The 23,874-nt window shown below is 39.3% G+C and overlaps 1 protein-coding gene across 2 annotated transcripts; it reads right to left on the bottom strand.

The window, feature by feature from the left end:
• Positions 1-10,734: 10,734 nt before the first annotated feature.
• On the bottom strand, positions 10,735-19,255 carry LOC146539405 (uncharacterized). Of its 2 annotated transcripts, XM_085208246.1 has the most exons (3): positions 18,702-19,255; positions 12,538-17,401; positions 10,735-12,291 (listed from the first exon to the last, which is right to left on the bottom strand). In XM_085208246.1, the coding sequence occupies exons 1-3, from the start codon at positions 19,125-19,127 to the stop codon at positions 11,354-11,356; spliced, it is 6,228 nt and encodes a 2,075-aa protein (XP_085064372.1). In that variant the 5' UTR covers positions 19,128-19,255; the 3' UTR covers positions 10,735-11,353. The 2 variants fall into 2 exon arrangements, with proteins under 2 accessions (XP_085064372.1, XP_085064371.1); XM_085208245.1 differs by having other exon boundaries at positions 10,735-17,401.
• Positions 19,256-23,874: the final 4,619 nt, after the last annotated feature.

Consider the following 23,874-nt stretch of genomic DNA (forward strand, 5'->3'; position numbering starts at 1 on the left):
CTTTGCTTCTGTAAATAGTCAATTTTTTTTATTTTCCCGTATAAAGGCATGAGTTAGTAGCAGAGGAAACATGGGAACCTAGTTTTAAGAAACTCCGTTCCTATCAGAACAATTCCGTTCCCCACTTTGCGCCGAACCCATGACCGCCGCGTTTACAGTCACACGCTGGTGCCACTGCGCCACAACGTACCCACTGCAGAAATGCAGATGGCAGAGATTATTATTTCAAATTAAATTAACTAAAACAAAGGATAAAAACAAACAGTAGAAAAAGGCAAATTAACATAAAATCGATTGTCTTCAATTAAATTGAATATTTTTTACTATTACTAATTAATACTCATTATATAAAAATATTAATTTAAATAAATTTCCAATAAAAATTGTACGGAAGTTATAGTGCGTCATAATACAACCATTATATTTGTCAAGGATAGACGTCTTTACAAGGATAGAATACGAAATGATATATTTCAATTAATTTGTTTACTATTTGCATAGTATAAAAAAATATATGATAGTACCTAAGTACCTACGTGCACACAACCTGTCATTGTAAACGGGACGGTTGTGAATTCGATTCTCGCTCGGGGGAATGATGTATTTTCATTTTCCTGCTTTTGTATGAAGACAAAGCGCGGTTTTGAGTTCTGCTACTCAACACGGAGTCTCTTAAATTTGCCGGAAAATTTAGAATGGAGTGATTTAACATTGAGTTCCCTTTGTCTATCCTCTTATACGCAGGATAGTGTGAGGCAGAAACTAACTAATAGTTTATTATAGTTTTGCAGATTTACGGTAAATCAATACAATGCTAAGAAGACTTTTGTTTTTTTTTTCGAAAAATGTGTAAAATAAAGATTAAAGGCAAACAAATATAGGCCATCTATGCAAAAATCTGATCTCGTCTTTACTTTCTTGGGCTCACCTCCCGATGGTTCCGTACCAATTTCATCATTGAAGGTCACTGGGAAGTACAATTATAAAAGTTGACAAACTTAAGATTGTGCGTTTACATTTGTTACACTGTTGTATGAAATGAACTACTCATAATACAAATATAACTTTGTAATGGCTTTTTTCTATGAAATATGAGAATTTACTTTCTGCATTTTTTTCTTTGTTTGTTCGTTCGGAAGTTCATTCTCACTGTAAGTTGTACAGCTCTCACAACTTGTTGTGTTCTCACACATTGTAAATTCTCGCCCGTACCAAATTAAAGAACTGTATATCCATGGGACGTACTCTATAGATTTTGATTTCGTGGCGAATTTCATTTTCAGATCTTATAGAGGTTTTCTTTTGAGACACGGAACCCCAAAAAAATATAAGCATATAAACGGAAGTTCTTATATAGCCCCTGTTTAATTTGGATATCGTATTTTGGCGAGAATCTTGATGCGTTTATAGCATTCATGGTCAATTGCCATAATACTACTTGTCTGTTACCATTGTTTTTAATGTATTTCCGCTGATTGTTCAAAAATAATTTGATACTTTAGTAGGTATGAACGTTAAAATTTATTTTTAAAAAAGAAGCCTTTTTTAAAAAAGAAAGCACGGCGTTGAGTCCCGTCACTCAACGAGTTATGATTCGAAATTGGACTAAAAGTTTTCTTTGCCTAACTTACTATACAATACAGACTTGAGAATAAGAAAAAAAAGTCGTTATTTGACTTTTTTGTTGTAGACCGAGCTTCGTAGCAGTATAATGTATAATATTATATGGTATTCAGAGAGTCAAGAAGTACCTGGAATATATCTAGACCAGTACGTACTTTAGCAAAGATTTGAAATGAGGTAGATAATCAAAGTTTTTTTTAGCTACCCGCTGTATCCCGGTCATAGCAATGTAGGCAAAGGGAACCTGATAATCTAGTGTGGAGATACTCTGCTCCTATTAAGACACTTTCATTCTTCACATTGTTGCAAATTTTAGAGGCATTGCGTTTTAAGTGGAACTTAACGCCGCTATTTCATTCGTTACCAAAGCGTAGAAATGAAAATATTTACATTATACGATTCCCTTGAATGGGAATCGAATCTACAGCCTATTTAGCCTATGTAGCGCTTATAGTGACACACGCTTGTGCCCATGCACCACGATTGGCCTCAATAATCAAAGTTAGTACTTAAATAAGATTTTTAAAGGGTATAACAATTTCACGCGTAAATTTAATTCGTTTGTAATTTCACTTTCGAACGGGTCAAACGAAAAAAAAAACCCAATTGACGTAACTCGCCGGCCTTGACACGGGCCCTTCGGCTGTGTGACACATTTGTAGTAATTTTGTTAAGACAACGTTGTCTTGATAATTTATTGGGTGAATACGTTTTTTATTATACGGTATTATACTGTAGGGATATCTGAATGTAAGGTCGTGGATTCGATTACCTACTCGGGGAAAATTTTATATAAAATCTATGTATATAAGCAAGCTTTAATATAAAAGCTCAGTTGTACTATCCAGTCTAGATGTATTTATTTTTATGATAAATTGTATTTTACAAATCCTTCCATTTGATTCTCATATTAGGTGGATTGTGAAGGCAAACAATCCGTTGCCATTAAGAAATTTTCGTTGTCCACTTTCCACCAAATTTTCGAGGCAATGTGTGTTGAGTGGCGGAACTCGACGCTGCATTTTTGCCTTGGTACCAGAGCGAAGAAAAAAAATATTTATAAATAATAATTCATCCTCCCGAGTGGGAATCGAAACCACAACCGTCGCGTTACAGTTACACGCACTGTGCCCTTGCGCCATGACGGCCCTTCAGACTTTGTTTAATGGACGGAAAGTTTTAACACTAGGCTCCTTCTACCTTGCTACTACTAGGTACAGCGTGAAGTTGAAAAAAAATAACAAAGAAAAAAAAACATAGAAAGTAAATATCACCAACTTGTCAAAAAGGCCAGTATAAATCTTTAAGTAAATTCGTCTATCTATCCGAGTTTTTTTTATAAAAATCCAACTCAACGTTTCCTTTTAAGCATTGTTACATAATAAAGGAGCTTTGTAATATAATTGTCATATTCCATTAACCTAAATAAATTTCCATATTTTACTCAACAGTAATGACTCGCGTCTGAGTGAGTTGAAATTTCGTAGGCGGGTCAACGAGGTCTAATACAGAAAAGGGATTTAGTACACTGGGGAACCTTAGGAAGTTGTAAAAATAAAAAATATTTTAATGAAGCCGTCGTAACAAGACAAAAGCTCGGCGTTAAGTTCCGCCATTTATCACGCAATGCAAATTGGTTGAGGAATGTTAACACTAGCTTTACCTTGATATATGCGGGATACAGCGTAAAACTAAAACAAAAAATTAAAAATCTAATTATTTGATTTCTGTAAAAAAATATAAATAATTATATTTTAGTGTAGTTATGTATTATTATTTTCATATATTTTCTTTATTATTATAGCATGGCACTGTGCAAGAAGCCTAAAGCCCAGTTCGTAATACATCCTTGGGGAATTCCGAGTTTAAATGTGTAAGAAAATGCTTAGGCCTACTTTGTGTTTTAACTAATTTTATATGTTGAAACTTACGGAAAGTCGGGAACGGAAGTGTCTTAATGGTAACGGTGTGTCTGACACTAAGTTACCAGGTTACCTTTGCATACCCAGTGTAACATAAAATGTAATCGATAGTGGGAAGTTAAATAAGAAAAAGAAGGGGCTTAGTAGTTCATCAGCGGTGTTTTGATTTACTGACGATGTTCGATGGTTTTGGATTCATAACTCCTATTGGGGGAAATATTTGTATGTTTTTTTTTACGCTTTATCCACAGCATTGTACTATATACAGGAAGAATATTTTTTACACTTGTAAACAGCCAATTTTTTACATTCCTCCCGAAATTGAGATATACATACTTGCTAAGTGTCACAACTCTACGCAACCTTTTGTTTTGCCTCAGCGGAAAACTTAAAAAACTCATAAATAATTCTCCCTGGTGGGGATCGAACTCACAACCATCGTGATTACAGTCCGATACCAATCCCATTATACCACGTTCGCACAAAATAAATTAATAATATATATACTATTATTAACAGGTCTTAAGGCTATATTATTTGAAGGTTCATGCAAAGTGAGTTTTAAAATCATATAAGGCTTAGGTGAATCATATTTTAGGGAAAATAAGCGTTATTAGTAACAAGGTCCACATAATAATATTATCTCGTAGTTACTTTGCCTTGAGATCTCATATTAGGCATATTTTATAGATATTATAGAATTAAGTTTTTAGAAACCGAGTTGAGGTCGTCATGGCGCAGAGCCACTAGGGTGTGACTGTAAACGTGACGTTTGCGGATTCCATTCCCATTTGAGGAAGCAAAATATTTAATATTTTCATTTTTTCGCTCTGGTGTCAAGCGAACCGTTGATATCCGCCACTCAACATGCAATTCCTCGAGAATTCGTCGTAGAGTAGAGAACGGAGGTCTCTTAATACGAATGGAGTGTTTTAACACTAGGTTCCCAGGTTCCCTCTTTCTCCTTTGAGATGTGCGAGATACAGTGTGAAGAAAAAAAAAGGTTTTTAGATGAGGCCGTCTTTATACGATGGGGCAGTACCTAAACTAACGTTCGATTCCATATTGGGGGAATTATATTTAATTTATTTTACTTTTACTGTACCAGACACCAGCGAAATTGATTTCGCCATTTAACACATGTCTTGAAAGCTGACGAAGGAACCCACAATCTCAAGGCAATAATATCGATTTCCCTTTCACGTATGACCCTTACTATCATACTCAAATATATCAAAATACACAAGTAAATAGCTAATATTCCATATTATATAGAATAAACTTTCAATTTTGTATCCCATAATAACTTCCCTCTAAGCCCGCGGGCCGCAATCTCTCACGTATTAGGTCCAAGAGACCGTATTATGACAACACTGGCCAGTACTTTAAATATCTATTAAAATTTGATATCCTTTTGCCAATATAATATTCATGTCGTTTTACTTAACTTATTTTTTTACGATCTAAAAGTTAAGTAAATAGGAGAGGACTGTCAAAACGATGGTTGTATGTTCCAGTCTCACTCGAAGAAATGTTTATATTTAAATTATTTTAATTTCCTAGCTTGCTACGGTTAGACAAACGCGTCGTTGGGTTCCGCCAATCACCACATAAACGCAGCGAACGTAATGTTTTACTCTATTTTGTGGGAAGAAGTTTAGAGCTAAATAAAATTGAGATTGCAATCTCAAGATTGATCTCAGACTTGAGAGCGATTAATAAATACGGGCCTCAATACTAATTTTAGCCGTCGGTCGCCGTGGTAACGTTTAAGCTGCTCTCATTTTAATATATAAATTTTATCTATTTCCATCACATTTTCGTAATTATATACGACATTCTATATAAATTGTATTCTAAATTGCTAGTACGCAAAACTCAGTAAGCATAAACAGTATACATTAATTTATTAAAAGTATCTTCCATAGAAACTCCCTAAAAGCTTTCCGTTGGAATCAAAATTGAATTTATTACAACGAGATAATGTTGAGACAAGAAAAAGATGCCAAATATCCATAATCCTCGTAAATTAAGCGCCATTTCCATTTTACTAATATATACAGAAAATTAGATAAGTTTTCAATATTATAAAAAATGAACGTTTGTTTTTGTATATTGTTTGGTTCCAATTTCTTTTTTTATTGAATTTTATTGTTTATGTCGAAATATGTAGAGACCCATTAATTAATTGCTAAAGTTTAGATATACAAGTATATTTCGAACCCATTGAATATTTGAAATCTCTTTCATTCTTTTAAGTTAAAAGAAGTTTGTTTAAGTTTGAGGCCAAGCCTGTGATTGTAACCGTGACAGGCTATGGGTTCGATTCCCACTCGCGCAAATTAAACGAATAATATCTTCATTTCTTCGCTCTAGTGTCGATGCAGTCCTTCCACAATTCGGCGAATTGTCTTAACACTAGGTTCCCTCTGCGTACCCTGCTATAAGCGGGATACAGCGGGAAGCTGAAGCAAAATATGTATATAATAACTATAATCAACATTCCAAGTAAAGGACCCCCCATTTCTATGCGCTACGAGAACAAAGCACTTTTAGTGGGGATCTTAATTAAGAACTGTGGAGTGTTTTGATGGCAGCATATTAATTTTATCTTGCTTTTTTTGCTTTTCCGAATTATCTTGAGGCGGCGGATCTCCAGGACTTTTAATTTAATTCTCATCCAATTATATTTCTCTTTTCGTCGGTTTTTTTTGTGTGATTTTATACTGAACAAGTCTATTTGTTAGCTGCCCATTATATTAATAAAGGACGATAACAAATTTTATTTTATTTTATAATTTCTGGTTTGGTCTGGCTTTTGGTTTCTACAGTGCCAGTGTTTGTATAATCTTTTTTATTTCACATGATGTGACACAAGCATCCCACTGTAACGCGACAGATGTGGGTTCTATTCCCACTCGGGGTAGTGAAATATTTATTCTCACTCTCTTAAGAACTCAAGAATTCGGTGGACGTGTGTCAATGGAGAACAGAGTGTCTTAACATTAGGCTCTCCCTGCCTATCCTGCTATATAGATGAAGATTTACCAGCGGGGTTAAATGGCAAAGAATTGAATTTGAGAATTTATTAATTCGAATTAGTAGTTTCGAGGTTTGAGATATATCTTAATATTATATTTTATGTTCCAATAATAAGCACAAGGAAATTTACAAGGTTCCATAATATTTAGTAATAAAATGAAAATAAATATTTATTGCTTTTGTGTTTAATGAATGTAAGTCATTGTCATGTTTCTCTACCTATGATTCTTTTTTCTACTTTTATTTGTACATTGAGATACTTTGTGTTCTAAAGACGGAACTAAACGCTGCACTTTATTAAGCTTACCGAGAGGTCAATTCATATTACTTTTCACCTAATTAACGTGTACCATATTTAACCATTAAAAATTATTTTATTTCACTAAAAATTAGAACTAAGCGAGCAAAAAAAGAATTATTACAAATAAAACATGTATTTCCTTAAAAGAGGTAAAAACTTGAATTAATTTATAATAACCTTTTCTTTATTCTTTGTTTTAATAAATATAATTAAAGTAGCTAGTAATTTTTATATGGCAAGGGCATACGACAATCCACCTGTCCAGTAATATGACAACACAAAAGAATTACAAGTTTGAAGCAGATGTTTGCGAGACAAAATAATTTTTTAATAAGAATATATCTTTTGTCAGGCGTAGAGGCACAAAGTGTGGCTGTAAAAGTTGTGAGTTCGATTTCCATTTGAGGAAATTAAATATTAATGTTTTCATTTCTTCGCTATGGCGTCGAGGCAAAACGTAGCGTTGAGTTCCGCCACTCAACACTCAATGTCAATTATAATTTCAGCTAAAATTTTCTTTTATTATAAAGTAAATAGCTATATATAATATACTATAGTTCATTATATACAATACTAACATATTAAATGATTTTCTTATGATTAATAATTAAGCAGAAAATGGAAAACGGAGTGACTTAGCAATGTGTTCCACCTGCCTTCCGATTACTGCTACACAAAATAAACATAAACAAACTTAAGCATCTTTACTTATATTGTAAATCAGTACACGTATAAAATGCATTCAATTCATATTCGCGGCATGCGGAAGTAGGGTTCATTGTTTCTTGAGACTGCAAGGACGAAACGTCGTCTTTAGATTAACTGCATTACATTTCGTCTATGTAAATAATAAAAATATTGTAGAGTTTAATAGCACTTAATAAGTGTACGTGAGGCCAGTAGTGGCGCAGGGGTTTAAGTGTGTGTTCAATTCCCTCTCAACGTAATTAAATATATGATATATTCATTTCTTCGCTCTACAGCGGCTGAAAGTGGGGAGCGGAGTGTCTTAACACTAGGCTTTCTCTTCCTACCCTGCTACAGCCTACAAATTGAAGAAACGTGATGCGATTATGAGTTCGATTCCTACTTAAAGCAAATAATATTTTTTCTCTCCTCGCTCTGGTAATAAGGTAAAGTGCAATGTTTAATTCCGCTCAACACGCAATGTCTCAAAATATTATAAAGATATTTACTTTCACGGCGGATTTGAACCCACAGTCGTCGTGTTCAGTCATTTATTGAAACATAATGTATCTACATATATTTTACTCGTTCTTATCTTATTAACATACAGACATACATACATGATAAAATTCAACATTATTTTACCTTGTAAGTTAGTAGATACTATCACTTTATCTAATAATTGTAAAATGCAGATTTCTAATCTATTTTTTATCATTGTATTCATAAAGGTAAAACATAACATGTTTTACCTTTTTATTTACAATTTAAATTAAAGGAGGCCACTCGCACTGTAAACGCAACGGGTTATGGGTTCGATTTCTCCACAAGGAAATATTTAATATTATCGTACTGTTATGAGGTTTCCATAAAAAATACATTCCTTTTTTATAGTTTCATATAAGCTTGACTCCCTTTATAGGGGTAGCGTAAAAGTAAACTTTACTAAATTGCGTAGCTCAACGCCGTGATTTGTTTCATCATCAGCCTGTCCTCATCCACTGGACGTAGGCTTCTCCAATGGCACTCCACTGAGCTCGATCTCCAGCTCTTCATATCCAGCCGACTATATAGATAAAATTTTGGAGTAAAAGATGTAAATAATATAATGTCTGTTGTTCTTTTAATGTGTTACTGAGAGTAGATCATTAAATTGTTAAGTTTTTTACCTGCGGTCACGCAATCCTTATTATATTCATTATCTATGAATCATACGCTCTTAAAGCGTAGCGTCAACGACTTAAGATCAAGGTTTCTGTGACAATACAAACAATTCAATATAATAAAAAAGTTCAATTGAGGATTTTATTTTTATTTATTTATTTTATTTATTTCTCCCCTCTAGTAAATAAAATTTAAACGACTATCTTTCATTTAGCTTCATATTCCATCCCCCATATAGAAGGGTATGATAGGGAGATAAAGGGTGCGGTAGAGAGAACCTAGTTATTACACTGCGACGACGACCTCCGGCCCCAAATTAGACACACTGCTTGTACGAGTGACGTAATTTAACGCCGCACTGGAGCAGACAGCAGGGGGTAATGCCCCTAGTTATACATACATATAAACATACACCCGATCGACATTTGAATAGCAAGTATAATATCTAATGGCGTCTAAGCGGCGCCTAATAATATTTAAATTAAATTATACCTATTATCTTAGTGATAACAATTTTATTCACGGCCGTACAATAATTGATAAGTGACTGTATAGATTATATTTTTTGCTAAGGCCATTCAATTATCCAATTGGTACAATTTGGTATATAACAAAAAATCTGCTTCACGTTGTATCCTGCACACAGCAGGGTAGGCAGAGGAAGCCGTTAAGACTCTCCGTTCTCCACTTGGTACATAATTGTGAACCGTGGATGCTACTTTATTCTTTCTCTATATCCACCATGACAGATGATCGTGGTTGGAGATTGATTTATAGTACAACTGCATTTTTGCCATCGATCCATAGCGCATCTCATGGAATTTGTGAATGGGTTTCCTATTCTTTAGTTGGTAGGTCCAAAGAGCTGGTGACTGACCTCGTAATCTCTTGCCTTCAGTATTATTAACAACCACTAACTGTTCCAAATTTATGGCAGCCTTTTATCATTATAAGGCCATAATAACAAATATAGCATTGCTCAATTTTCAAGAGACTCGAGCTCAACTTTGTTAAAGGACTGTTTATGTTATGTTTCACTCTTGACAGAACTTGGACTTGATTAAGACACTTCTGTTCATCACTTTCGGCGAATTCTAGAAGCATTGTGTATTGAATGGCGGAACTCAACGCCGCGCTTTTCGTCGATGCTAGAGCGAGGAAATGAAAATATTGAATAATTAATTTCCTCGAGTAGGAAACGAACTCAAAACAAATTTGTAGATATTTACTTGATATCATATTTTATTTTCTTATGATACTTAGCTACTATCATATGCAAACGATGTTGTTTTAGTGTTTTCATGAAAATATCTAAAAAGGCTACTTAGAAGAATTTTTAACAAAAAACCTTAGAGTATTTTATTTTCCTTGAATAGTAGTGTTGACTACAAATAGAGTAACGCCGACGTTTTCCAACTCGCTGTAAGTTTAAAGTGAATTCTTTCACTAACTTTTGCCAAGTGACAAATGTAAAAGGGGCAATGTAAAGTCCATTTTCAACAAAAGTTCTGACTACATCTACGTATAGCCTAGTATTTTTTTTATTTTACTCGGTGTCGCGCACATAGCAGGGTAGACAGAGGTAACCTGGAAACCTAAAACACTTTCATTCTCCACTTAAATAAAGTGAACCTGGCTCTGGGTTGAAGAAGACATTTCTTCGTTTTTGTCTCTATTTTTGACGTCAATACAGCGACATTATAAAAAAATCAATCAACACGTGTCATTGATTAAACAAGTAATATGTACATATGTATATAAGTTATTACAAAAGTATTACATGATAAAAATAATATCTTTATAATAATAATAAACGGAAGCCGTAAATCATTAAGATAATTTCCCAGACGAATTAATTATTAATATTGAACTAGCGACGTATATGCTAAGGTTTTTTTTTATTATATAAATAGTATGAAAGATATATTATCGTTTTACATTAACAATAAATTATAAATGAAAAGAAATGATATATTACAAAATAAAAATAAATACTAAGTTGCAAAATGTTTTATTTAAGTTTAACATAAATATTTTTCTTTACAATATTCCTTTCTTACGACTAAATTAACTACATTATACTCGTACGTACTTAATATAAGATAATTAATTATTATATTACAATACAGTTAATCCTTTTGTGGAATATCACAGACGAAGCGAATGCATTTTTATAATTATTATGTAGATTATTATTGGGGATTAAATGATTGCTTTGAAATTATTTCACTATCTATTGACTATCATAATAAGTCGATTATTGAAATAATAATCGACATATTATACTGAGTGACAGATGACAGCCAATACTTCTGCACTTAAAACTATAAGAGAGTGTAATTATTCAGTTTTTAAATTCAATTTTTTTAAGTTCCCAGGAATCGAACTCACGACCATCACGATTCATTTAAGTCTCGATTGACGTCGAAAAAAAATACACGATAAATCGTAATACGAACTAGATGACACTGAGTGAGCAGGCCCCGTATCAAAAGAAATTACGGTAGGCCTATAAAAGGCTGAGATGATGATGATGATGAAATTATAATAACTAAGCTAAATTTGTCTTTAAGTAATCACATTAGAATAGTACTTTGTAAATTAAAAAAAAAAACTATTCGTACATATCTATCCGTCGCGTCATCACCAGATCGCGCCTTCCTCGTCGTACCCGAGGTATTATACGTTCAGGTTGTGAGTAGTCTATAAAAATGTCGTTCACTGGTCGAGCTCTGATTTTACCTAAACAGTACGCACCTACCAACAGTGAACTCAAAACTACTGCCGAAACAACGGCTACTGCTGCAATGGTCCAAGGGTTCCAGAAGCTTGGCTTATCTAGGGGTGCAGGTTGTGGTTCGGGTTCTGGTTCTGGCTCAGGCTCTGGTTCTGGTTCGGGCTCAGGCTCTGGTTCAGGCTCTGGTTCGGGCTCTGGTTCAGGCTCTGGTTCAGGTTCTGGATCAGGCTCTGGCTCTGGTTCTGGTTCAGGCTCAGGTTCTGGTTCTGGTTCTGGCTCCGGTTCAGGCTCTGGTTCAGGCTCTGGCTCTGGTTCAGGTTCCGGCTCCGGCTCTGGCTCCGGTTCAGGTTCAGGCTCCGGTTCTGGCTCCGGTTCTGGTTCCGGTTCAGGCTCTGGCTCAGGCTCAGGCTCTGGTTCTGGCTCCGGTTCAGGTTCAGGCTCCGGCTCTGGCTCCGGTTCTGGTTCCGGTTCAGGCTCTGGTTCAGGCTCAGGCTCTGGTTCCGGTTCAGGCTCTGGCTCAGGCTCAGGTTCTGGTTCGGGCTCTGGTTCAGGCTCTGGTTCAGGCTCTGGTTCAGGCTCTGGTTCAGGCTCTGGTTCAGGCTCTGGTTCAGGCTCAGGTTCAGGCTCAGGTTCAGGTTCAGGCTCTGGCTCAGGCTCTGGCTCAGGCTCCGGTTCTGGTTCGGGTTCCGGTTCAGGTTCAGGCTCCGGCTCTGGCTCCGGTTCTGGTTCCGGTTCAGGCTCTGGCTCAGGCTCAGGTTCTGGTTCGGGCTCTGGTTCAGGCTCCGGTTCAGGCTCTGGTTCAGGCTCCGGTTCAGGCTCTGGCTCAGGCTCTGGTTCTGGCTCCGGTTCAGGTTCAGGCTCCGGCTCTGGCTCCGGTTCTGGTTCCGGTTCAGGCTCTGGTTCAGGCTCTGGCTCAGGCTCTGGTTCTGGCTCCGGTTCAGGCTCCGGTTCAGGCTCTGGTTCAGGCTCTGGCTCAGGTTCAGGTTCAGGCTCCGGCTCTGGCTCCGGTTCTGGTTCCGGTTCAGGCTCTGGTTCAGGCTCTGGTTCAGGCTCTGGTTCAGGCTCAGGCTCTGGTTCTGGTTCTGGTTCTGGTTCTGGTTCAGGCTCTGGTTCAGGCTCCGGCTCCGGCTCCGGTTCAGGTTCAGGCTCCGGCTCTGGCTCCGGTTCTGGTTCCGGTTCAGGCTCTGGCTCAGGCTCAGGTTCTGGTTCGGGCTCTGGTTCGGGCTCTGGTTCAGGCTCTGGTTCAGGCTCTGGTTCAGGCTCTGGTTCAGGCTCAGGTTCAGGCTCAGGTTCAGGTTCAGGCTCTGGCTCAGGCTCTGGTTCTGGTTCGGGTTCCGGTTCAGGCTCTGGTTCAGGCTCTGGTTCAGGCTCTGGTTCAGGCTCAGGTTCAGGCTCAGGTTCAGGTTCAGGCTCTGGCTCAGGCTCTGGCTCAGGCTCCGGTTCTGGTTCGGGTTCCGGTTCAGGTTTAGGCTCCGGCTCTGGCTCCGGTTCTGGTTCCGGTTCAGGCTCTGGCTCAGGCTCAGGTTCTGGTTCGGGCTCTGGTTCAGGCTCTGGTTCAGGCTCCGGCTCAGGCTCTGGTTCAGGCTCTGGTTCAGGCTCAGGTTCAGGCTCAGGTTCAGGTTCAGGCTCTGGCTCAGGCTCTGGCTCAGGCTCCGGTTCTGGTTCGGGTTCCGGTTCAGGTTCAGGCTCCGGCTCTGGCTCCGGTTCTGGTTCCGGTTCAGGCTCTGGCTCAGGCTCAGGTTCTGGTTCGGGCTCTGGTTCGGGCTCTGGTTCAGGCTCTGGTTCAGGCTCTGGTTCAGGCTCTGGTTCAGGCTCAGGTTCAGGCTCAGGTTCAGGTTCAGGCTCCGGTTCTGGCTCCGGTTCTGGTTCCGGTTCAGGCTCTGGCTCAGGCTCAGGCTCTGGTTCTGGCTCCGGTTCAGGTTCAGGCTCCGGCTCTGGCTCCGGTTCTGGTTCCGGTTCAGGCTCTGGTTCAGGCTCAGGCTCTGGTTCCGGTTCAGGCTCTGGCTCAGGCTCAGGTTCTGGTTCGGGCTCTGGTTCAGGCTCTGGTTCAGGCTCTGGTTCAGGCTCTGGTTCAGGCTCTGGTTCAGGCTCTGGTTCAGGCTCAGGTTCAGGCTCAGGTTCAGGTTCAGGCTCTGGCTCAGGCTCTGGCTCAGGCTCCGGTTCTGGTTCGGGTTCCGGTTCAGGTTCAGGCTCCGGCTCTGGCTCCGGTTCTGGTTCCGGTTCAGGCTCTGGCTCAGGCTCAGGTTCTGGTTCGGGCTCTGGTTCAGGCTCCGGTTCAGGCTCTGGTTCAGGCTCCGGTTCAGGCTCTGGCTCAGGCTCTGGTTCTGGCTCCGGTTCAGGTTCAGGCTCCGGCTCTGGCTCCGGTTCTGGTTCCGGTTCAGGCTCTGGTTCAGGCTCTGGCTCAGGCTCTGGTTCTGGCTCCGGTTCAGGCTCCGGTTCAGGCTCTGGTTCAGGCTCTGGCTCAGGTTCAGGTTCAGGCTCCGGCTCTGGCTCCGGTTCTGGTTCCGGTTCAGGCTCTGGTTCAGGCTCTGGTTCAGGCTCTGGTTCAGGCTCAGGCTCTGGTTCTGGTTCTGGTTCTGGTTCTGGTTCAGGCTCTGGTTCAGGCTCCGGCTCCGGCTCCGGTTCAGGTTCAGGCTCCGGCTCTGGCTCCGGTTCTGGTTCCGGTTCAGGCTCTGGCTCAGGCTCAGGTTCTGGTTCGGGCTCTGGTTCGGGCTCTGGTTCAGGCTCTGGTTCAGGCTCTGGTTCAGGCTCTGGTTCAGGCTCAGGTTCAGGCTCAGGTTCAGGTTCAGGCTCTGGCTCAGGCTCTGGTTCTGGTTCGGGTTCCGGTTCAGGCTCTGGTTCAGGCTCTGGTTCAGGCTCTGGTTCAGGCTCAGGTTCAGGCTCAGGTTCAGGTTCAGGCTCTGGCTCAGGCTCTGGCTCAGGCTCCGGTTCTGGTTCGGGTTCCGGTTCAGGTTTAGGCTCCGGCTCTGGCTCCGGTTCTGGTTCCGGTTCAGGCTCTGGCTCAGGCTCAGGTTCTGGTTCGGGCTCTGGTTCAGGCTCTGGTTCAGGCTCCGGCTCAGGCTCTGGTTCAGGCTCTGGTTCAGGCTCAGGTTCAGGCTCAGGTTCAGGTTCAGGCTCTGGCTCAGGCTCTGGCTCAGGCTCCGGTTCTGGTTCGGGTTCCGGTTCAGGTTCAGGCTCCGGCTCTGGCTCCGGTTCTGGTTCCGGTTCAGGCTCTGGCTCAGGCTCAGGTTCTGGTTCGGGCTCTGGTTCGGGCTCTGGTTCAGGCTCTGGTTCAGGCTCTGGTTCAGGCTCTGGTTCAGGCTCAGGTTCAGGCTCAGGTTCAGGTTCAGGCTCTGGCTCAGGCTCTGGTTCTGGTTCGGGTTCCGGTTCAGGCTCTGGTTCAGGCTCTGGTTCAGGCTCTGGTTCAGGCTCAGGTTCAGGCTCAGGTTCAGGTTCAGGCTCTGGTTCAGGCTCTGGCTCAGGCTCCGGTTCTGGTTCGGGTTCCGGTTCAGGTTCAGGCTCCGGCTCTGGCTCCGGTTCTGGTTCCGGTTCAGGCTCTGGCTCAGGCTCAGGTTCTGGTTCGGGCTCTGGTTCAGGCTCTGGTTCAGGCTCCGGTTCAGGCTCTGGTTCAGGCTCCGGTTCAGGCTCTGGCTCAGGCTCTGGTTCTGGCTCCGGTTCAGGTTCAGGCTCCGGCTCTGGCTCCGGTTCTGGTTCCGGTTCAGGCTCTGGCTCAGGCTCAGGTTCTGGTTCGGGCTCTGGTTCAGGCTCCGGTTCAGGCTCAGGTTCAGGCTCCGGCTCTGGCTCCGGTTCTGGTTCCGGTTCAGGCTCTGGTTCAGGCTCTGGTTCAGGCTCTGGCTCAGGCTCTGGTTCTGGCTCCGGTTCAGGCTCCGGTTCAGGCTCTGGTTCAGGCCCTGGCTCAGGTTCAGGTTCAGGCTCCGGCTCTGGCTCCGGTTCTGGTTCCGGTTCAGGCTCAGGCTCAGGCTCTGGTTCTGGTTCTGGTTCAGGCTCTGGTTCAGGCTCCGGCTCTGGCTCCGGTTCAGGTTCAGGCTCCGGCTCTGGTTCCGGTTCAGGCTCTGGCTCAGGCTCAGGTTCTGGTTCGGGCTCTGGTTCAGGCTCAGGTTCAGGCTCAGGTTCAGGCTCTGGCTCAGGCTCTGGTTCTGGTTTGGGTTCCGGTTCAGGTTCAGGCTCCGGCTCTGGCTCCGGTTCTGGTTCCGGTTCAGGATCTGGCTCAGGCTCAGGTTCTGGTTCGGGCTCTGGTTCAGGTTCTGGTTCAGGCTCAGGCTCTGGCTCCGGTTCAGGCTCTGGTTCAGGCTCCGGTTCAGGCTCTGGCTCAGGTTCAGGTTCAGGCTCCGGCTCTGGCTCCGGTTCAGGCTCTGGTTCAGGCTCCGGCTCTGGCTCCGGTTCAGGTTCAGGCTCCGGCTCTGGCTCCGGTTCTGGTTCCGGTTCAGGCTCTGGCTCAGGCTCAGGTTCTGGTTCGGGCTCTGGTTCAGGCTCTGGTTCAGGCTCTGGTTCAGGCTCTGGTTCAGGCTCAGGTTCAGGCTCAGGTTCAGGTTCAGGCTCTGGCTCAGGCTCTGGTTCTGGTTCTGGTTCGGGTTCCGGTTCAGGCTCCGGTTCAGGTTCTGGTTCTGGCTCCGGTTCAGGCTCTGGTTCAGGTTCAGGCTCCGGCTCTGGCTCCGGTTCTGGTTCCGGTTCCGGTTCAGGTTCAGGCTCCGGTTCAGGTTCAGGTTCTGGTTCGGGCTCTGGTTCAGGCTCAGGTTCAGGCTCAGGTTCAGGCTCAGGTTCAGGCTCTGGCTCAGGCTCTGGTTCTGGTTCGGGTTCCGGTTCAGGTTCAGGCTCCGGCTCTGGCTCCGGTTCTGGTTCCGGTTCAGGATCTGGCTCAGGCTCAGGTTCTGGTTCGGGCTCTGGTTCAGGTTCTGGTTCAGGCTCAGGTTCTGGCTCCGGTTCAGGCTCTGGTTCAGGCTCCGGTTCAGGCTCTGGCTCAGGTTCAGGTTCAGGCTCCGGCTCTGGCTCCGGTTCTGGTTCCGGTTCAGGCTCTGGTTCAGGTTCTGGTTCAGGCTCTGGTTCAGGCTCTGGCTCTGGTTTTGGTTCTGGTTCTGGTTCTGGTTCTGGTTCTGGTTCTGGTTCAGGCTCTGGTTCAGGCTCCGGCTCTGGCTCCGGTTCAGGTTCAGGCTCCGGCTCTGGCTCCGGTTCTGGTTCCGGTTCAGGCTCTGGCTCAGGCTCAGGTTCTGGTTCGGGCTCTGGTTCAGGCTCTGGTTCAGGCTCTGGTTCAGGCTCTGGTTCAGGCTCTGGTTCAGGCTCAGGTTCAGGCTCAGGTTCAGGTTCAGGCTCTGGCGCAGGCTCTGGCTCAGGCTCCGGTTCTGGTTCGGGTTCCGGTTCAGGTTCAGGCTCCGGCTCTGGCTCCGGTTCCGGTTCCGGTTCAGGCTCTGGCTCAGGCTCAGGTTCTGGTTCGGGCTCTGGTTCAGGCTCTGGTTCAGGCTCCGGTTCAGGCTCTGGTTCAGGCTCCGGTTCAGGCTCCGGCTCTGGCTCCGGCTCTGGCTCCGGTTCTGGTTCCGGTTCAGGCTCTGGTTCAGGCTCTGGTTCAGGCTCTGGTTCAGGTTCCGGTTCAGGCTCAGGTTCTGGTTCTGGTTCTGGTTCAGGCTCAGGCTCTGGTTCGGGCTCAGGCTCTGGCTCAGGTTCTGGTTCAGGCTCTGGTTTTGGCTCAGGTTCAGATTCTAGTTCAAATTTGGGCTTACGTTCGGGTTCAATATTTTCATTTTGCAGCACATCTCCTAAGCTGTCAGTATCACGCTTTACTTTCTTTTTTATTTGAATATCTTTTATTTTTGAGTTTGCAGCTATATGAAATTTGGGCAAATCTTGAGTGTTACTTCGTTTAGTGTGTGTTGTGTAATTAATTGAATCAATTAAAATAACCTCGTCGTCATCTCGAAACGCTAAAAGATTTATCTGGAAACAATTTTGATATAATCAGTTTTAAAAAGATTTTATTTATATTTCTAACAAATAACAGATTATACATTCATATGAATTTAGTATAAATATTGTGTTGATTGAAATAAATATTTTAAAATAATTCAGTTCTGGGGCCAGTCAAGGTGCAGAAGCACAAAGTGTAATTGTAAAATCGACTGGTTATAGGTTCGATCCCCACTCGAGGAGATAAAATATTTCTTTAAATTTATATTTCCATTTCTTCGTTCTGGTGTCGAGGCAAAGTTCCGCCACTCAACACGCATATGCCTCCAGAATTCGGCGAATTCAAACATTTGGAAGGGAGTGCGTTAACACGAGCTTCCCTCCTGTGTGCGGGATGATTTAATTTTAAATACTTACCAACACCAAATTTACACAATAATTATTAATATACCAAAAAAATAAATATTTAGAGGTCAAAATATAAATCCTGTTCATTTTACGAAGTCAGTAAATATAACATAAAACAAGTAGCAATGAAGGTAGAGGGAACCTGCCTTTAATATATTCCGTTCACTATTTAGTATAAAAAATTTAGATATTGCGTGTTGAATAGAGGGTAATATTTAATCGCCGAGTGGGAATCGAACCCAGAAACGTCGTGAAACGTGTTTACAGCCAGACACTATGGCGCTGCACCACGATAGCTTCAAGAATGGAAATAGAACAATATTGAATATTATTTTTTACCTTTTATAAAATTATATTTTTTTGTTAAATATTATTTTACTTTATACATTAGGTCCATACATATTGATATTGGCGTTTGGTATGCGAGGAACAAATAAAATGGTCGAATATTTTTTAATCTATAGATACTAATAAAACAAAGCGGAAGAGTTTGTTTGTTTAAACGCTAAGATCTCTGGATCTATTGGCCCGGTTTTCTTTTTTTTGTATGAAAGCTACAATCTTCAGAAGTACTAAGGGCTGTATGACATTACGGTATAAGTTTTGATTAGTCTTAAATAACGGAATAATAACAATAATAAACGCGAACGAATTGCTTTAAGTGCATTCGCTGGAAAAATATTTAAATATATGTAAAAAAAACAAACGCTACAGCTATACTATAACTATAGCTGCATAAATTTGAGTTTGCAATTCTTAAGCAAACAGGAGAAATTTGGGATTAAAGTGGCCGGTACGACAAAACACCAATTTCATATGTAAGGTTATTAATAGTTCTAGCAGAGGAAGCTCTTTCATTCATTATGATAAATTTGTATTTATATATACATATCCAAAAATATCCAAAAATATAAATACTTACATATCCAAAAATATGATATTTAAAATGAAATCTTATTGTGTTCCATCCTTCTTTATAGTCAACACTTAATTTATTTCTTTTCAATCTTACTACAGGCACATCGAATTCGTTAAAAACTGTAATGTTTAGTCCATTTTCATTTGAAACCAAGCGAAGGTATACGTTGACTTCCAGATATGTAAATGTTATCAATGGTGATGAAGCACAGCTTTCTGTAGAAGCTTGTAAGCATTTTGTATTGTTACTAGGAGGATGCACATTTTTAACAGTTTCGTAGTCTGACACTAGCCACTCTCTTACGTTACCACAGTTTCTATTACTAAATTCCTCATACTGTATATTAGAATAATACTGGCCGGCTTTAACTTTTTGCAACTGCAATGTCGGTACACTAAAAAGCCCTAATAAAAATATTATTTTTAACATTTTAGCTACATTTTATTTTGCATGTCCACTTAATTCCTTAACACAATCTTTGAATACACTGTTATTTTTATCGTAGATCGATTAAAACGTCGTGGCTGATAACATTTGTCTTTATATATGTTTCTGCATGATGCTAAGCATTAAATGATAAGAGGAAATAACCTCTTAAACAGAATTCAATCGTATCAACTATCTGAGTAATAAAGTGTCTTAACCACTTCATTTTATTGCATACTAATTATGCAAAAAAGCTATACGTTTGCTAATAATAATTAATAATTTAAAAAATATTAATTATTGTTAACAAACCTATGTATTATTACTTTTTAACTGACATCAAGAAGAAGTTAGTTAGAAGTTAGTTAGCTAAGAAGAAGACGACTCTATGTTATTTTTGTGTGGTTATTACGTGTTGGTTATAGATTTGTGATGCAAGTGTGAGAGGCAAAAGAGGCAAGGTACTCTCGTTTGACCTTCGAAAAAACATATAATTATATGACCCAGTGGTCCAATGGCGTAAACAGTGATATTTCAGTGGCTATTTCTAAATAGGAGTTTAATAAATTTTACAGAGGTTAAACATGTTTATTATTCAGGCTTTTGCAAAAATTTTATCTTCTTGTTTCAACACAAGTGGTACGGTATTAGGAATTATCTTTGTCTTTTTGTTAGGTTCCCGATGGTTCCTTCATTCGATTGGTGGTCTATTTTCTTTTTACTACTTTTCCTTTATTATTTTGTAAGCGAATATTTATAATCTAAGCATTGCTAATACAATTTTCACAGGATAAGCAGTTTCGAAAAATACTTATCTTTTGCACACCTCAAAAACAACCCACAAATATATTATATATTTTTTTTTAATTTGTTTTTTTTTTGTTTTATTTATTTTTTACAGGCGGACTTTTTGTTTTTGTTGTATATTTTTTTTTTGTAATTTGCATTCTTCCTTTAACAAAATCTGTCGTCGTCTTTCTTCATAATCTTTTCCGAAAGTCTCATTGATTTACTATTTTATTTTGCAGCACCATCTATTACATATTTGTTGATTAATATTGAATTTAATAAATATAATTAAATGTAACACCAACGGCTCAGTTGATAAGTATTGTATTAAATATATTTACTTATCTTTTGCTTATTAAATGATAGATGGTGCTTTATTTTATAAAATCAATTTCATTGTTAACAAATATTGGCTTACTCATTTTTTATGATAACAACATCTATACTGATAAAAACTTTGCATTCCACATTTAATTGCGTGCCAGGTGCTAAAAAGAATCATACCAGAACAAGGAGACATAGATGTCTTAAATATTTAAAAATATTGTTGATATTTCCGAATTTTTTTATTATAATAAATTTAAAGGGAATTAGTTACATATATAGATTTTTCAATCCAAATTCATACGCATTTCACGCATGAATTTCGCTATATAATATATGAAATTCACACACAACCCACATTTAAATTGATTAAAATTAATCTTTAAATTACAATAATTATCTTAGGCAACAACGATGAAAGAAGTTTCCGATCGATTTCGATCAAGGCGACCACTTCAATTCCTATTCGTTTCTACGATATATAACATACAAATATAAGGCAGCTGGTTTATGTCCCAGATGAGCTATTACAATAGCCCCAAAATGGTTATCGAAGAGTGCGCCCACCGTTAATTGGTATATATGTCTTCCCTCATACCGTTGAACAGCATGCAGCATACTTATGCACCTTTGTTTTGGCTTCTGAGCTAAAGATTTTCCGCTTGCCTTTTCCGCGAAAGTTGAGACTGATGGACAGATCTTTGTTTAATTTCACCAGACTCTTGACCATGGTCATTTCCTCAAACCAAATCCTGCAATTCCTTTAAAAAACAGGCAAAACCAGAATTTTTCAACCGTAGATCTTAGCAAAGTTGCTAATAGCGGGACTTAGTTGTTATGAGTTGAATACGTAAAAAAAGATCTTGTGCGACTGTAAATCAACATACCAAATTTATTTTAAGCTACCGTATTACACGCTTATCAGTTTTATTTATTCGTGATCGATATTATCTGATAGTCTAATATTGTATATCTCGTTATCAAAGTAATCTATGATTCCTCATCGTATTATCTTTGTACAAATGGTCAAAATTACGTTTCAATGATATTTTGATATATATATAATTAGTTTGACATAGAGTGACCATTTATTTATTTTTTTAATAAAATTCTTTTTATTTTAATAAAAAAATGAGGAGAATATAGTTTTTTTGAATTTATTTGTTATGAATTATTCTATATGCCTTTGTTTTATAGGTATATTTTTTAAAGTTAATTTATTATTTCAATTAAATTATATTTAATTTTCTTTCTTTCTCATGTTAATTTTAAGATTAATTTTATAATGTATTTATTTATTCCCAAGTACACCAAAAAAATGGTGCCATTAATTTTATAACAAAGACGAATATCTTTGGACATCTAGATCTGCGATTTTTAATCTTGATTAGCATGATCGATATAATTTGATTAAATAAAATTGTTTAGGTAGAAGGTTGTTCTCGAAAGTTGAAATTTGTAAAAAACAATTAATTAGGAGGATGTAAATAACTTTGGGTGTCTAGGAAATATTGAAATTAATACAATACAAGAAAACCAGTTTTAGCTTTATACACATTTATTTAAAAAGATATTAGATAAGATAAGATGCATTTATAGAAAATATATATTTTTTGCAGTTCAATGCTTTAGCTCACATAAAGCAGGGTAGGCAGAGGGGAACTATTCTACGTCCACTCTTCAGTTTCCGCCGCTATTCCAGACACTGCGCGTTAAGAAGCAGATTTCAATACAGTATTTTGTTTTACCTGACCGAGACAATAGAAAAGAGTAATTCTCCTAGTAGAGATCGCACTCATCGCGTACTCAGGCTTTGTTTAACTGCACCTATTTAGATATTTTAATAAAAAATACTGTGACATGCATGTCATTACAAAACAACAGACAAAAAAGATCAAAATTCTTATTATTTTAATTAGCACTATCAATATAGATAAAAGAAGCCTAAGAAGTAAGCAAAACGCCTTATAGTTTATAAATAAATTTTAATGATTGTTTAAATATTGGAGTAACTAATACGAATGAAGTAAATAATATTATTATATATTGTCAATTTATTGGCTTTCATAGTTCTTTAATTTATGTGACGTGAATTTGAAATATAGGATATTTTAGTTTAGAAATATGTGAATTGTTATCACTATAAAACACCAAGTTGGGGAAGAACCGCAGTCTTTTCATAGAAGAACTTGATGTTTATCATAGAGCTGTTGACTTAATACAGTCATTGTTGACCAACTAATGATATCTACATGTAATTACGCCTTCCGTGAAATAAAATCTTTGACTTCAAAATACAATATTTTTACTCAATAACCTTTTGTCTGTTTCATGCTTTGCACTCATTCGCTTAACGTAATCAAAACCACGTAAGCCCATACTTCTTTATTCTCACCGTGACGTCCTTGCAAGTACTGCTGTACTTTGTATCTATTCATTAATCTTTCAAATAAACTGACTCCGCATACCCTACGAAGAGAGATGCAATAAGATTAATGCTTTGGAAATCCACAACTTTAAACTTTTTTTCATTTCGCCCACTCATCGAAGCAGCTAAGGCACCGTTAATTCTCTTACCAACGGCAATAAGCTTTTCCATATCCATTTTATATGTTTCGTCTCTAATTAATATACTTTCCACAAAATTCACTTGTTCTAATAATTAATTGAATGAAGTGGTATATTTGGATTTTCTTGACTTCTAATTTAATCTATCTATATATATAAAATCGAAAGGTCACTCACTCATCACGAAATCTCAGAAACTACAAGTGCTAGGAATCTCAAATTTTGCATTGGAGTTACTTATAGGACGTAGGTGCTCGCGAAGACAGAAATTTGCAATATTCGACTTCTAAGGGGTTGTTTTTGGGGTTGAAAGTTTGTATGAAACTTCGTTACTACAAATGCTAGGAGTCCCAAATTTTGCATAGACGTCACTAGGACGTAGTCATGGAGACAGAAATTAATAATAACATAGTTCACGCGGGTGAAACCGCGAGCGGGCCGCTAGTTATTTAATATTTACTTAAGAATAATTGAAGCCTGTGGTGGCGCAGGGGCACACGTGTGTGTCTGTTAGCACGACTGGTTGTGGGTTTGATCCCTAATCGAAGAAATGAAGTAGAAGTTTAAATTTATATTTTCGTTGCTTCGCTCTGATGTCAAACGGAGCAGCGCAGTTGGGGAAAGGAATAAAGTGTCTTAACACTAAGTTCCCTCTGCTTACGCTGCTGTGAGCTGGAATCATATTGTGAAGCTGATTCTAATTTTCTTAAGAATAATTTAAAAAAATACTATATATTAATAACGTCAGATTAGTGTAAACAGTATTTGTGTCCACCCTATCATTATCAATTCTTGATTAACTGGATTAACACAAGAATTTTGTAAAGCGGAATTTTAAACACTCGTTATGTGATATAGGTATTACACCAATTCAAAATAGCTTATCTACAAGAATTATAATTTTAAAAACAATAATATGACTGACTCGGGAGTAATTTAAGCAATCATTGTTTAAATTAATTTAATTTCCCCGACAATTAGACAGAGAGAAGGAAACTGAGTGTCTCAACTCTGGGCTCACTGCTAACCCTGCTATAAGTTATAGACAAAGTTTTGATTAAAACAATAA

The sequence above is a fragment of the Heliconius melpomene genome, chromosome 4 (assembly GCF_056956725.1).
Source record: "Heliconius melpomene rosina isolate 202511_hmr_F chromosome 4, ASM5695672v1, whole genome shotgun sequence".
In the NCBI taxonomy this organism is placed as follows: Eukaryota; Metazoa; Arthropoda; class Insecta; order Lepidoptera; family Nymphalidae; genus Heliconius; species Heliconius melpomene.

Bases quoted from the DNA above. Each gene is read 5' to 3' on its own strand.
- LOC146539405 (XM_085208245.1), bottom strand. From the start codon at position 19,127: ATGTTAAAAATAATATTTTTATTAGGGCTTTTTAGTGTACCGACATTG. The intron at 17,402-18,701 runs GTAAGTATTTAT...AATTGTTTCCAG, and splicing joins AATATCATATTTTTGGATAT to ATAAATCTTTTAGCGTTTCG.